This window comes from Pithys albifrons, chromosome 8 (genome assembly GCF_047495875.1).
Source record: "Pithys albifrons albifrons isolate INPA30051 chromosome 8, PitAlb_v1, whole genome shotgun sequence".
Lineage (NCBI taxonomy): Eukaryota > Metazoa > Chordata > Aves > Passeriformes > Thamnophilidae > Pithys > Pithys albifrons.
In genome coordinates, this window is record NC_092465.1 from 34,919,190 (window position 1) to 34,933,543 (window position 14,354).

Genomic DNA, 14,354 nt, shown 5'->3' on the forward strand with positions numbered 1-14,354 from the left:
ACAACTTCTCTGTTTCTGATTTTTGTGAGGGCATTTATTTGAAGATTGATATTCAGGTCTTTCTTAACCCATATCTGAGCAATGGGGTAACACTGATGAAAAATTGGCAGTTCATCACTGGTTTAGACCCCTGCCCTAACAAACGAGAATACAGATGTGTGATGGCTGAGAAGTCTTGGCTATCCAATTAAAAAACATGGAGTAGTCAACCTTCCCCCAACAATTTCAGGGTTCCCTGTTCCAGATCAGGGGACCATGGAAAGGGAGAGATTTCTTGTCTCTCCTGTGAGCCAAGTATTGGTTATTGCCCACTTCAATGCAGAGCATTGTTCTGAACCTCACTTCTGTTCATCCCCGTTTATAATGCTTTGCTCTTGTGAACTACAGCCCTTGGTTTACTGGACCATACTAGATTACAGTGTGGCCATGACTCAGGCAGCTGCACTGCCACAAAGTTGTTTTCATTACCCCATAAATCACCTGCAGGTTACTGAGCTCGCAGGGTGACTCTTTGTGTGGATATGCTTGATCAAGATTTTTGTGGTTTTCTGATCAGCCACGGCTGTATTCCCACCCTGAGCTGCTTTCAAAATATCTAAATTCTGGGAAGACAAAAGAACACTACAAGGAGGGAGAGGGGAAGATTGAGCAAGAAAATACAGAGGAACTTAGATATGAAGTAGGAAAATATCTCTGAAAACTGGACTCCCAGTCCTGATCCTGAGGCCTTTATTACAAGAAGGTTGGTTGCTCCTTCCCTGCCATGTTTGGATACTCATAGAAAAGACAGCTGTGACTCCAACGTGTGTGGGAGTGCATGTGCATGTGTATGCAAGCATGTTTGTGTAGGTTTGTGCCTACTGTGGCCCTCCCCACCTTGCTCCCCCAGTGTTTGTGAGGGACATTGGTAACATCTCTGACTGCCCTTTGCTGGTGTGTTCCCCTGTAGCCCTGAAGGTGATCCTTGTTTGCTTTGAGCGCCAGCTGGACAGTCAGTGGTATTGGCTGAGCCTGCAAGTCAAAGAGATGGCCCTGCGGAAGGTGGGAGGGCTGGCCCTGTGGGATTTCCTCGACTTTATCGTACGAACACGGATCCCAATCTTTGTGCTCCTTCGGCCCTTCATCCAGTGCAAGGTAACAGTTGCTTTGGCTCCTGATAGATTATGAATTGAAGGCAAGATATCCCTTATTTCCCAACTGAGAACAGAGGAACAGCACTCTTGGAAGAACTGTACATAGGGAGTTACCTTTCCGAAATTAGTACTCTGAGAACCCTTTGAAACTCGATCACAGGGCTGTTTCCTAGCCAACACTAAAGAGTATACCAGTCATACAGGAGCTCTGATTCACAGAGGACACCCAGTCTCAGTTCCTCTGGCTGGAAAGTACTATAGGCTGGATGGGATGTTTTGATCCAGGCCTTCCCTAGTAACCAGTGGTAACTAGGGAAAGGCCCATTTCCCAAGTATTCCACACTTATTTTTTCCATGTAATAAAAGCGTATAACTGAGAGAGAGACAAGAAGTTGCTGTTCTTCTTCCAGCGAGGCTTGGGAGCAAGAAGTCCAAGCGTCAGTCTCTTATCAGAGCCATGCAAGAGATCATGAGAGGGAGAGAGTGAGAGGGAGCTGGTTTTCTTTTGAGAGTTGTTAGTGAGATTGTATTTTGCCAGTTTTTTTAGGGGGTTTGATTGTATTTCTGTTTTGTTTCTGTTTTGTCCCTCCTTTGTCCTTGTTTCCCCTCCCCTTTTCCCTTTTTCCCTGGGAGCTCCTGATTGCGTGTAAAAATTGTATATGTAGTTGTAAATGTTAAAAAATATATATATTCTGATTTAATTCAGTTTCTTTCAAGTTTTCAGTTTTCTTTTGGGTTTTTTTTCCTTGCTTTGAGGAGCAGGGGGAAAAAGGGAGAGCAGCTTAGGCTGGGAGGCCAAGTGAAATCTAGACACTGGACGAAGAAGGTTTGAATGTGGACTTAATTTTAGAAAAAAGACATTCAAAGCACTTGAAAGTAGTGTGGATGTGCTGAGCCTGGGAGGGTGTTGGCAGAAATCTTTCAGAAATCTCTCTTCTATATAGAGCCAGGCAGTACAGCCAACAACCACTCCACTTTGAAACTCTTGTGTGAAGGTTCTGACAAGACTTTTGTGGAGGAACAGACAGCTGCTAGACTGAGGCAGCTGGGACTTAATCACAGCTCTTCCCTGCTTATCAAATAGACCGGCACATGGTAGCTTACTTAGCCTACCTTGTCTCTTGGACATAATAAATCATCATGGAGAAGGGAGCTGTCTCATGTCCAAGAGTACAGCTTAGAATTAGGAAGCCCTCATCCCCATATACCCTGTGCCAGTGAGGTTTTAGTATTTCTTCAGTCAAATATAAGGTTGTTCCGCAAAGACAGATGGAAACCTCCTGCCTATAAAGAGGATGGTCTGCTGGCTGCAGGCCGAACTGATCTGGACACTGGGCTCCATCTCCTTGCCATGCTAATGTGTCCCAATTTTGCAGCTGCTGGCACAGCCAGCTGAGAACCATGAGGAGCTAACAGCCCGACAGCACATCTCTGACCAGCTGGAGAGGCGGTTCATCCCGCGCCCACTCTGCAAGAGCTCCCTCATCGCCGAGTTCAACAATGAGCTGAAGATTCTGAAGGAGGCTGTGCACAGTGGGTCAGGTAAGGAACATAGGAAGAGGTCAGGGCCATCTGACCAGCTGCTCAACCCTACTTGTGAAGCAGACCTGCCCACTGCCTAGGTGCAGTATGGGGCAATACACACTCCTCCTGACAGCCTGTCCCTGGAGCCTATGCCCAGCGCAGCCTTGCCACTGGGCAGTCAACAGAAGTCCAGGCTAGTTGTGAAATGCACCTATTTTTCCACCAAGTCTGAGTCCTATGCCCCAGCAGCCAGCTCTTGCTGTCCTAGATGGCTTGTGCAGCCGCAGCACCAGCCCCGCCTCAGTAAAGCCAAACCTACTTGTGCAGAAATGTCTTGCTGTTTGGCAGCAGCAGATCTGCCTCTTCCTTTGTCCTCTTGGTCTCTTTGTTTTTTCTCTACCATGAGGTCCAGATCAGCATCCTCGAGCTTAGGGTGCACTGAATTCTCTCCTGCATGAGGGCACACTTTTCTCCTGTGACAGTCACCCTTTTTGCCACAAGATGGCAGCTACTGCTTACACACAGCAAGGGATTTATGTATTTTATTCTTACGAAAATAAATGCAAAAGGAAATGCCTCAGCCTTTTATCCACCTTCTTCCTGAATGTTGAAGCTGACTTGGAAAATACAATGGTAAGGTGGCAAAAGACTGACCAACATTAGGAAAACAGAGAAGAGGTGAGGTGAGCCAGGGCAGCTGTGGATGCTTTATCACCTCTGCCACCCCTGCCCCATTCATTTGGGCAGAATGAGGTTTCCCATGTCAGAAACGCTTGATTGGATGTTGATTTCCAGTGCCTTCATTGACTTGGGTTTGGTTTCCCCCTCTTGCGCAGCTTACCAAGGGAAGACATCTGTCAGCACTGTAGGCACCTCTACCTCTGCTTACCGCCTAAGCCTGGCCACCATGTCCCGCTCCAACACCGGCACGGGCACGGTCTGGGAGCAGGACAGTGAGCCTTCCCAGCAGGCCTCGCAGGACACGCTGAGCCGCACAGATGAGGAGGATGAAGAAAGTACGTGGCCTCTGATTCAAGATAAGCCCTCAATGTCCTACAGGTCAACTGGGAGGGGAAAACAGTTGCCCCTGTACAGGTGTGAACAAAAGGCCCGTAGGAGCATGAAGCTGAAACATTGGTGTGATTGCTATACCATTCATGGTGTTAAAGCTTGGGTCGTACATACCTCCTCATTGCCTCCTGAACTGTGTCAAAGAAAAGGGAAGGGCACAGGTAGATTTTTAGTGTCTGAGAGTGAGGCTGACATGAAATCCTCACAGTGCTGACAAGGCGTTTGGCAACCAGTCCTCTTTTTTACTTTCATCCCAACAGTGGGCAGGGGCTGTGGTTCTGTACTTAGGATCCTGTTCCTGCAGAATCTTAGTACTTCCTGCTCATCAATTCTGTCCAGATGCTCTGACGCAGAACATATTGTCTTTGTGCTGAATGGGATCCAGTTGTGCTCTCCACAGACGGAATGTCTGTGTGCTTGTGTCACTCAACAAAGAGAAAATTAATCCTCAAACCTGCTGACAACAAAAGTTTGATCTCCCTTTTGGGCAGCTGGCAGGTTCCTAGGTTGCCAGGCTTTCTGGTGCCTGTTTAGAAGGAATGGGATAGTGAATCTTCTGGGAACTTTTGAGAAAGAGCAGTTAACCTGCAAGTTTCCAGGCTCAGCCCAACTTTATTTTAGCTGGGTTCATTTCTAAACATTGCATCACCCACCCAGAACTTTACTGCTCATACATTGCTCTAGTATTTACTCACTGGGGCAAACTCTGGTTCCAGCCTGATATCAATGCTGAGCCACTGTGAGGAATGGTAAGTGTTATCTTCCTGTCTCACTGTGGCATTATTGCCTCAGCCCTGCTTTGGCTTACTGCTACCATAAAATATTTCAGTATGCCAGAATTGGAAAAGGTCAAAAAGAAAAGAGAAAGTTACACAAAACCTCTCCTTTGTTTTATTTATTTATAATTAGAAGTTGTTTTGGTAAAAACCACAACAGAATAATTTCTTTCCAGGTACTTTATACAATTTGAAACGGTGCTGAAAATTTCAAGCAGTCCTGACTGCAGTCCAACTCTCTGCATAATTCTGTTGCAGTATGATGTATTTGGTCAATTTATCCAATTTTTCTGGTGACATTTTAAGGTGCATATCCCAAAGTGAGTGGAAGGGTGTCAGTTCTGCATTTTGCTGTCATGTGTTTTCTTTGTTGTAACAGTGCTTTGTCACAGCAGCAGTTTATTTCACACCAGCAAAATGGCCAGTTACAACTTTTATGTAAGAAACCCTGTATATCAACAAGCAATTTATTAATTACATGAATTAAGCCCTAGTGGAAGCTGAATTCCCCAAACATGTTTTCCTGAGAGCCATTTAAGCTGAATAGATAAATCCCTGCCCTGTGTGTGCCAGGTTCTTCATCCTCCAGGGGTTTATGCGTATGCCTTTCTGCACTGTGACTGTAAAATCTAATGGAATATTCCAATTTTCAGGTTTGGGCTCTGGGTAAGTAAATGCTGGGTACACCTTTGGCATCCTGTTGTCTCTTGACACCTATGAAGATGAAGGTGGGGTTTGGGATGGTGGTTTCCTCTCCTTTCCTGTCCTTTCTCTCTTTCTAGATGACTCCCTGAGCATGCCCAGTGTGGTAAGTGAACAAGAAGCATACCTTATGGGTGCCATTGCGAGGAGGCGGTTCTCCAGCCATCTCTCCAGCATGTCTGCACCTCAGGCTGAGGTGGGCATGTTACCCAGCCAAAGGTAACAGCATGGGCTTTTCATCTTTCCCATTATAGTCACAAGAGCAGAAATGACACAAGTGCATCAGAGAGATGGGATAGTGGAATCAGTGCCAGCATAGTGATGGTAAATTTCTTCATCCCGGAATAGTGTTGGACCAAGGGTGCAGGGTTGGAAGTAACAATTTTCCAGGATGATCTGTGTTGTGTAAGGTCCATAAGAACAAGCTGTCATCCACAGAAACCTTCCTCTTTAACAGTTTCAGAATCAATCAGCATTATTATTTTCCTCTGCTACTGCTGGATAGCAAAAAGAAAGCGTGGTTTTGTGGTTATGCATTGAACTAGGGGACCATACCCAATCTGTGTATGGATTGGGGAGGAATCTTGAGAAGCTGGGAAAGGGGATAGAGGCATCCTGTTTGATTTACTTTGTTTCTTCCATGTGGTCTTTCTGCTTCCTAGAACAGTAACTAGGTTCACCACAGAAACTGAATGTCATGTTAAAAGATGAGATTTAATACTGTTTCAAACCACAAATATGCTTGTTGATACAAATAACTTTGAATGTCTTATTCCTGGTTAACATGGAGTGGTGAGAAAAGAGACTGGAATTTGGGAAACGTACATTTTTAGAAGATGTAGAGAGAAGTTTTGCATTTAAATGTGTTGGGGTTTTTTTCTCTAAGTAATCAATGTTTATTTGTCTGCAACAAGTTATCCAAGGATATCTGACAATGGACAGATTAATATATGTTATTTGCTTTGAACATTTGAAAAATAGATCCTATATTATCTCTTGGGCAGCCTTGGAAAATCAAACAACATTGCTCCTTCTCCAGTCTTGCTTGGAATTAAAGAAATAACCTTGGTACCTGGAGGAAAAATAACAGTTGTGGTACATACCAGCAGAGATAGGAGAGGTTATTTACAAGAGCGAAGTTACACAGATTTTATCTGGGAGTTTTCACAAAAGGGCTTACAGGAACTCATTTCACTTTTGAACTTCCTTTATTTCTTGAAAAATTAATATGCAAGGCTGCGTTTTGCTCAGTTTTTCACTGCCATCTTCAATGTATAAACTTCATTAGAGTCACAGCTGACTGATAGCAATCTTTGCTTTGTACAATCCTGAATCATGGTGATGATGAGAAAAAAAAAGACTTTAATTGCCAGAGGTCTTTGTTCTCTACTTTTTAAAAGTACCTTTTTAAGTCTCCTAGCAGGAGAATCACTTTTCATCTGGGTAGGGGAAGGACCGGCTCAGCAAGAGTAATCACAGTCCTTGATGTCATGCCCTTTTAGTTATGGATGGCCTCTGGGCTTCCAGACTGCCTCACAAATGTAAACTAATTAATGCTAAGTAATATTATTACTGCTTTCCTGCTGGTAGCCCAGCAGACTGCTTTCTCTCTTTCATGTTTTTCCTGTGGGCTGAGCTGGCTGCTTCTGCCCAATGGCTGCAGTGCAGAAAAGCAATGGGATTTTGTACTTCTTTGCCAGGATCCTCACTAGCTGTTTATTAACAGTGTCACTGAACTACAAGACCTTGTTTTCCAAATGTTTGTCCTTAGAGTCGTACCAGAAGGAGAGTGGTTTATAGCTCATGTGAGACAGAAAAAGAAATGGCTCATGGCAAAGGGGGAAGGAATAAAGCTTTCAATGAAGCTGGAAGTAAATAGAACAGAGATAAATGAAAATGCTGCAGGAAAACGGCTTTGAAAATAGTTCCCTGGCCTTATTTCCTGTGGAACCACATCCTGCTGAATTCAGCTCCCCAAAATCTCATCAGATATTTGGAAGGCTCCATGCAATGTAAACTCCCTCTACAGACTGCTCCTGTGATCAGATGTTCTTTCAGCTCCTCTGAGTCATATATGTGCTGTTGAGCGTGTGAGACCAATTAATGTTACCGTCCTTTTTTACTTTTTTATTCCATTGATATTTTTTCCCTTGAAAACAGAGACAAATGCATGTTTTTTGCATTTTCTTTCCCTAAATTCTTAATCTCCCTGCCCCTCCTGCAGTGAACCTAATGTCCTCGATGACTCCCCGAGCCTGGCCACTGAGGGCAGCCTCTCTAGGTACAGTGTCAACACTACCTGTCTGTCAGTGTGTGTGTTGGGAAACAAGCTGTTTCCAACCTCCTGTCTCTTCTCCTCACCTTTTGTTGCTCTTTCCATCTCTGTCTCTTGTGACTCATCAATATTCAGGCCTCTGCAAGTCAAAGGTGTAGCAACCCACCTTCAGTTTTCAGCTTTGATTGCCAAAACTTTGAGGAGGCTAAGGGGAAGAGGAAAGAAAAAGGTGTAGTGAGTAAAGCAGTGGGCTGGCCTCGGGGCTTTCCCTTTGTTTAGCAATTGCTTGAAAGGCATGAGAAAGGTTATCCATGAGGCATTAGCTGTAGCCTGTTACAAGCATTAGTCTGGAGGCTTATGCAAAACAGAGACATCTGTTATTCCATTAATCTCACAATGCTGTCACCACAAAAGACTTAATATCAAGCTGTGTTCTTTACCATTCACTAATAAAACTAATATGGTAAATCCTGTGGAATACAGTGCTTTACAATAGTTCTCATTATTTTTACAAATAATTTCCAGTTCTCAAATGACACCTTTGAAATCTGTGGACACCATTAATACATATTTAAAATTGCCCTGTCAGCGCTGGAGTTCAGGTCTAGCTATTCCCCATTACCTGTGGACAGGGGAACACACACGGACAGTGTGTCAAATGGGTCAGGAATGAGCTTAGAAGGGAAGACTGCACCTTTAACAGCCAGCTCAGTCATCTTAATCATCTTTCCTGTCCTGCCACTGTGCTCCAGTCTCTCAGCCCATCCTCCTGAGGCTGGAGAGCTGTCGGTAGTCCCAAGAGCATCTCCGTTTCTTTCCAGAAGAACACGGCCCCTTACACTGGCAACATGGAGGGTAACACACTATTTCATTCCTGCACCAGTGGAAGCTGTGGATATGTTGAGATGCATTTGTGTGAATGGTTTGGGTTTTTTAGCTTGGGTTTAGATGAGGGTAGTGGCTTTTTGGGCTGGGGACAGGCTGCTTTGTTTGTTCATTCTCATTGACTGACAAATGGAGGGTTTATCATCAGTGGTGTCACTGAGCTCATCCCATGATTCATGGTGTCCTTTGTGCTTGAACTCTGCTTTAGCAAACTGGTTTCTAATTGGTGGTAATGCAGGAGTGGTGTTTGGAAAAGACATTGACTTCTTGGCAGAGGCAAGAATATTGTTACCTGGATTTGTAATAAAGTAAGATAGATTGCATGTCATCTGAACATGTCTGGGAGGGCTAAAGAGAACAGAAATCATTCAATCAAAGAACTTCCATGTTGTCACTTTAGCAGAGAAAAAAAATGCACTACAGTTGAGCAGGGGAAGGAGAAGGTACGTATCTGAGTTAAAGCTGTAATGACCTGATACAAGGTTACATCAGTGTTGATTTTGAAATGTTTTGATCTTGTTAAGTGGGGGGAGTCACTTCTAATTACTGTGGTGAGGCTGAGGAATATGAGACAACTAAGTTAACAGATGAGTTCAAACACAGTAATTTATTTTGAATCCTGAGGGTTCCTAATTAATTACTGTCACACAGATTTTCTCTAAGGACCAGGATAGTATTCTCCACCCTGCCCTGTGGTACAGAAATCTCCTAAGGCAAACAGGTCGGCAGAGGTACCTGGGAGTCAGTTCTGCTGAGGTTTATTTACCCTTTTCAAGAAGTAGGCACTAACACCTGAAGGAGGAGCACCAGCACTGCAAACCTTTAGAAGGAATGGAGACAGGGAGATACTGACAATGCGTCTGAAAAGGTTAGGTTAGAACTTTGTGAGGAGGAAAAGATGCTTCAACTGCATCATTAGATGTGAAAACTGGATTCTTCCTCTAAAGAACAGGATTAATACAGCAGATGTTTGTGGGAGCTCATTGTGCTGTGGGGATCATAGAAGAGAATTAATTCAGTTTTACATTTAGGAACATTAGTTTTGAAGAAAGCAGGCTTGAGGTTTTTTACGTAACTTTGATTTTGGCTGGAGCACAACAATAACTGTTTAGGATCACCTTCTAAATTCAATGCTGATATTTAGTCATAACTGACATAAATAAATCATATTTACTAGGGACTAGAGCCTTATGGAAGGTAGGAGTCTTAAATAAATTAAACAAATAGTGAAAAAAAACCCAAAATACTGAAGTCTGTTTCCCTTTGTTCTATAGCAATTAGAGCCAGTCATGTAGAAAAGCAGGGAAGACAGAAAGGGGAGAGCATTGAGGTGCTCAGACAGCATGGGGTACAGGGCTGAGGAGCATATGTGTCCAGCATTGTGATCTGTTGTGGTTATAATCTGAGAGGAGAGGATACTTTCCCAAATCAAAGGAAGAAAAGATAGAGAAGCCTCTGTAAAGGAAATCTGTTGCACAAACATATTTCCCTGTGATGTTTGTCATTGTGCCTATCTTGGCTTAATGGTGCCTAATAGAAAAAAATCAGAGTCAATCTACATTGCCAGGGCAATCAAAGCAGCAGATCTAAGCTAGCTAGGCTGGGATGTGTCTGGGAATACAATACATTTAACCCATTCTCTGCTGCCTTTGTCCACTAACCCTCTCATTCAGATGTCTTGGGACAAAAACTATGTATGATGTTCCACCACCATGGTGTGGCAAGCATGTACATCTTTTTAACAGACCTTTAAACTCCTTGCTTCCTTTGTCTCTGTTTTGTTTTTTTTTGTTGTTGTTTGTTTTGTTTTTTTTTAGCAGCATGGTTTCTTGTAATTCTTGAGCATCAGTTCTTGTACTTGCCAACCTGACAATGTTTGTTTTGGCCCCCACTGTGTGACTGCACTGGCTGGCAACATGCATCCACAAAGTTGTGTTCATTTGATCTTTTGCTCCTGTCTCTGCCCTGTGTAATGGGAGTAACATTATTGTGCAGATAAACCCCTGACAGAGATACTCAGAGAGTGACAGAGCATCTTTGTGTTGGGCAGGAAAAAAATCTGGCTTGTTATTCCAAATAAATCTGGATTATGTCCTGCAGAAAAACTACTCTTATTGATCACATTGCCACAAGAAGAAAATGTACTGTCAGCTGAAATGGCATTTGATTCAGTGTTCCTTGGCTGGGTCCTATGAGCTACTAGAAAAAAAGTGTATTCCTGGTCAGGTCTGGTAAATAAGGAGAGAAAGAAAAGGAGGGAGGGCAGACTGCACAGAGCCAACCCTCTGCCTGCCACACCCATGTTCATGGAAACAAGATCAGTAGTGCTGCTCTTTGCAGAGAAAAGAAACCCTCAGAAACCCTCAGGATGGGAAAGGTTGTATCGAAACAAAAAGACAGCCATAGCAGGACTGTGCTATGCACAGGCAGCTCTGCAACACACTGCTGCTCCTGGGTCCACCCTTTGCCTTGTAGTATCTGCAATTTCAGCTCCTAAGATCATCCCAAATTACGCCAATTTGTGTAATGATTCAGTACTGAAAATAAACATCCACCTGCTCACTTAACTCACTTCACTTATGACATAAAGTCCAGCCTTTCTTTTACTCACCTCTTTTTTGTCCTCAATTACTCCATGGGAATAGATTTTTAGCTCATGTATAGCCTCTGTGCCCTGGTGCAGTCCATGTACATCCTCCTTTACCTAATGACTTTTGCAAAGTGTTTTCATGACACATGTGAACTGAGTTTAATTCAGCACTGGAAAGTGTTTTGTACTGAATATAATTGTAGTCTTTCTGCCACAGACATTTATGTCTCCTCACTTATAGAACTGAGTATCCTTTCCTTCCTCAGAAAGTGTAACAGTATTCTCAAAAGCTAGTCCAGTAGAAAATGTTTTTTTCAAGACCTTCTCCATCTAATTCCTACTTCACGTATGAGTAACCCCTCTAAACTCTTCTGAAAATTCAGAAGAATAAGTTTTTATGTAATCCTAGAAACAGAAGGTTAAGCAAATTCTCAAAGCTGTAATTTCAGGTAACCTGGATCACAAATCTAAAGGCTAATTAAGGTGCAGTCTCTTTAATAAGGAGTGATGTGTTGCTTTTGGACCTACCAGTCATATGTCCTGCAGTTACTGTCTGGGTCAAGAAAACAGGGAGTAACTCTGAGGGCTCTGATTATCCCTAGGTGGATGTTTGCATGATGCTGATGTTTGGTATGTAAATCTTGTCAATACCCTATAGAAAAGCTGGGATATATGTTCAAGGGACTGGTGATCTCATTTGAAGAAATGGGAGAAATATATCAATATACTTAAATATATCTTGGGTTTTTTCTGGCTTTGAGCTTGCAGAAGCTTTTCCTTTTTTTTTTTTTTAAGTGAGTGAAGCTGTGGTGAGATTGCTGAGGGCATGTACAGGATATTTAGCAGTCAGGAAACCAAAGCAGAAACAGCTTCAGGATCCCAAGATATCTCTGTCCTTAAGGTTTCCCACTGTCTCCTCCATAGAGCTGATGAAACACATGGATATGATTTAGTGAAAACACTGGCTTTAGTTTAAATGATAAGGGAGGAAGAAGTAGGACTTAGGCTGGGTAACCAAACTTTTCCCCAAAGCAGAGCAGAAAGCCCTCATGTTCTGTTCCACCAAACCTTCTAAGGGCAATCAGTAACTTTTCCCAAAGTGACAAATGAGCTTGCTCAGGACACACAGCTTTGTAAGCCTCTTCACAGACATCCTTCATGTCTTGTCTGTCCTCAGGTTTGTCTTCTTCCTCCACTCTGTTATTGGTACTGAGCAATTCCAGAGAGATCGAAGGGAAACATCTAGGGAAAAGAATATTGTTTTCCTTTAGATTAATGCAGGCCAAAGGCAAAACAGATTGCAATACTGAATCTTCAACAGTGTGTACCAGATATAGCTGGAAGTTGCTTAAATAGGACGTGTGGCTAAGTGGATTCCAGTCTGGCCTAAGAAAGCAGCTGTCTCAGTTAAAAGAATTCCATCTTAAATGTTACTGGCTGTTGTAGCTATGTGTCTCTCAGACACAGTTCAACTGAAGTGTTTTGTGTCTGCTAAATGACCAGTTTTGGAGGAATACAGTGCTTTAATAAAGATGAGGGGAGGGTGGTATTTTTATATTAAGTAGATTAAATGGTCAGTTGAATGATAGATTGAGATTGTAGCCAAGTATGTTTTATTGCTAAAGATTCTGCTGCTGTAGATTTTTGGATATTTTGTGCCAATATACTTAAAACCAAAAAGCTGTGTTTGTATATATATATATACACATATATAAAATTTTTGTTCACTTGTCTCCTTTGTTTGTTAGCCACAAAAAGATTTAAGACTGTTGAGTGTGAGGCCTTGTTCATATAAATCATGCATCCATTATGTGAATGGATCCTTTGTCACTTTGTGTTTGTTTTTGTTTGTTTACTTAAATTGAAATTAAAATTAGATGACAAAATTGTGATGAGGCTGTGGAGTCTTTGGGAGGGAAAAAATAGCTTTTACATTGTCCTTGCAAAAAGGAAAAGCAAAGAAGACAACTTTTGAGCTAGGAAGCTGATGTTCTTGCCTTCACTGATGTGGCAAAGGATGCAGAGAAATGAGTGCTGCTCAGTGGGATGCATCAATCAATGACTGAAAACTGAAATCTGCAGTTATTTATATTTGGATGCTACCTATGCGTGGCCAAGTCCTGAATGCCATGACTCCACCTCCTACCCTTTCCTTAGCCCTGGAAGCCACAACCCAACAGACACGTCCCTCCCATCCTTCAAAGACAGTACTGCTCTTTGAAGTGTCTGTGCCATTAGTGGTTGGTCGACCTATTATTTATTTATTTATTTTAGTTCCAATTGCCAGGACATGTCCTAGTTATACAGGGTGCTTCTGAGCTTGGCCTAATGCTGTCAACATCTAACAGGGTGGCAAGTGTGCAGAGTGAGCCAGGACAGCAGAACCTTCTTCTGCAGCAGCCCCTGGGGCGGAAGAGAGGCCTGCGGCAGGTGAGAACACAAATGCTGTTATCTGATTTGGTTTGACTTTTCTGTGTATGTTTGGACATAATTTGTGGTTGTGATGTGCCCCTTCTATGTAATTTGTGTTATATTAGTGCAGTCCCTTGAGTTAGCAGGAACTGGAGCACAAATTGTAGCTGTGAGGTTGGACAAATCCCTAAAAGAGGAGGTGCCCTCCGACAGTGCCCTTGTTTTAAATTCCTCAATCTTGTCCTCTGCAGGTTTTTAAAAAAACTATTAAATTATGGTCACACAGCCTGCATTGCATTAAATTTAGTGTTTAAACTGAAAGGCCAAAGGTTCATATGAAGATGTCTGAGCCATGGAACACTTAAAGCACATATCTGTTCAAAGTAGAGTGAATGGACATCCAAAGGAACAGACAATTTCAGAGAAGCAGCTGTGCAATATGTGAACATACATCAGCTAACTCTCTCTCCCAACATTTAGCTTCGACGACCACTGCTGTCACGTCAGAAAACCCAAACTGAGCCTCGGAGTCGTCATGGAGCTCGACTTTCCACCACGCGACGGAGCATCCAGCCAAAGCCTAAACCCTGCGGTAGGGCAGTGCTGCATTCTTAGAACCTCCACTTCACACTAGAAACTAGAAAAGGGTGTGTTGCTGCATTAGTTTAAAGGAATAGTAGGTTATTAGTAGCCTATATGAAAATCAAGTCCCAGCAGCTTTACCCTTCTTCCTAAAAGCAGATTCCCTATCACAAAATCACTCCCTCAAAACCCTTTGATGGTTTCTCCAGAGGTTTTCAAGGTGAAACAGGACATGGACAATGAATGATCTTGTCTCCAAGAGTTGTGGAGAATTTAGGGGACAGGTATTCTATAGTCAGGATGCCTTGTCCAAAAACACTAGATGTGCAAGTTTTGAAGCTGCTACTGAGAGTACTAGAAAGAAGGAAATGTCCCATCATTCATAAGCTTAGCAGTGCATAGCT

The 14,354-nt window shown here is 42.9% G+C and overlaps 1 protein-coding gene across 14 annotated transcripts in view; it reads left to right on the forward strand.

Annotated features, from left to right (window-relative positions):
* Nucleotides 1-14,354, forward strand: part of UNC80 (unc-80 homolog, NALCN channel complex subunit) — a 126,146-nt gene that overhangs the window by 106,859 nt on the left and 4,933 nt on the right. For 12 of the 14 annotated variants that reach the window (XM_071561728.1, XM_071561716.1, XM_071561717.1 and 9 more), the window contains 7 exons: nucleotides 950-1,134; nucleotides 2,510-2,675; nucleotides 3,494-3,673; nucleotides 5,287-5,425; nucleotides 7,431-7,487; nucleotides 13,305-13,386; nucleotides 13,849-13,960. In XM_071561728.1, coding sequence (XP_071417829.1) covers nucleotides 950-1,134; nucleotides 2,510-2,675; nucleotides 3,494-3,673; nucleotides 5,287-5,425; nucleotides 7,431-7,487; nucleotides 13,305-13,386; nucleotides 13,849-13,960 — 921 coding nt within the window. The remainder of the gene's footprint in view (nucleotides 1-949; nucleotides 1,135-2,509; nucleotides 2,676-3,493; nucleotides 3,674-5,286; nucleotides 5,426-7,430; nucleotides 7,488-13,304; nucleotides 13,387-13,848; nucleotides 13,961-14,354) is intronic. The other 2 variants (XM_071561721.1, XM_071561730.1) reach the window with 1 other exon arrangement.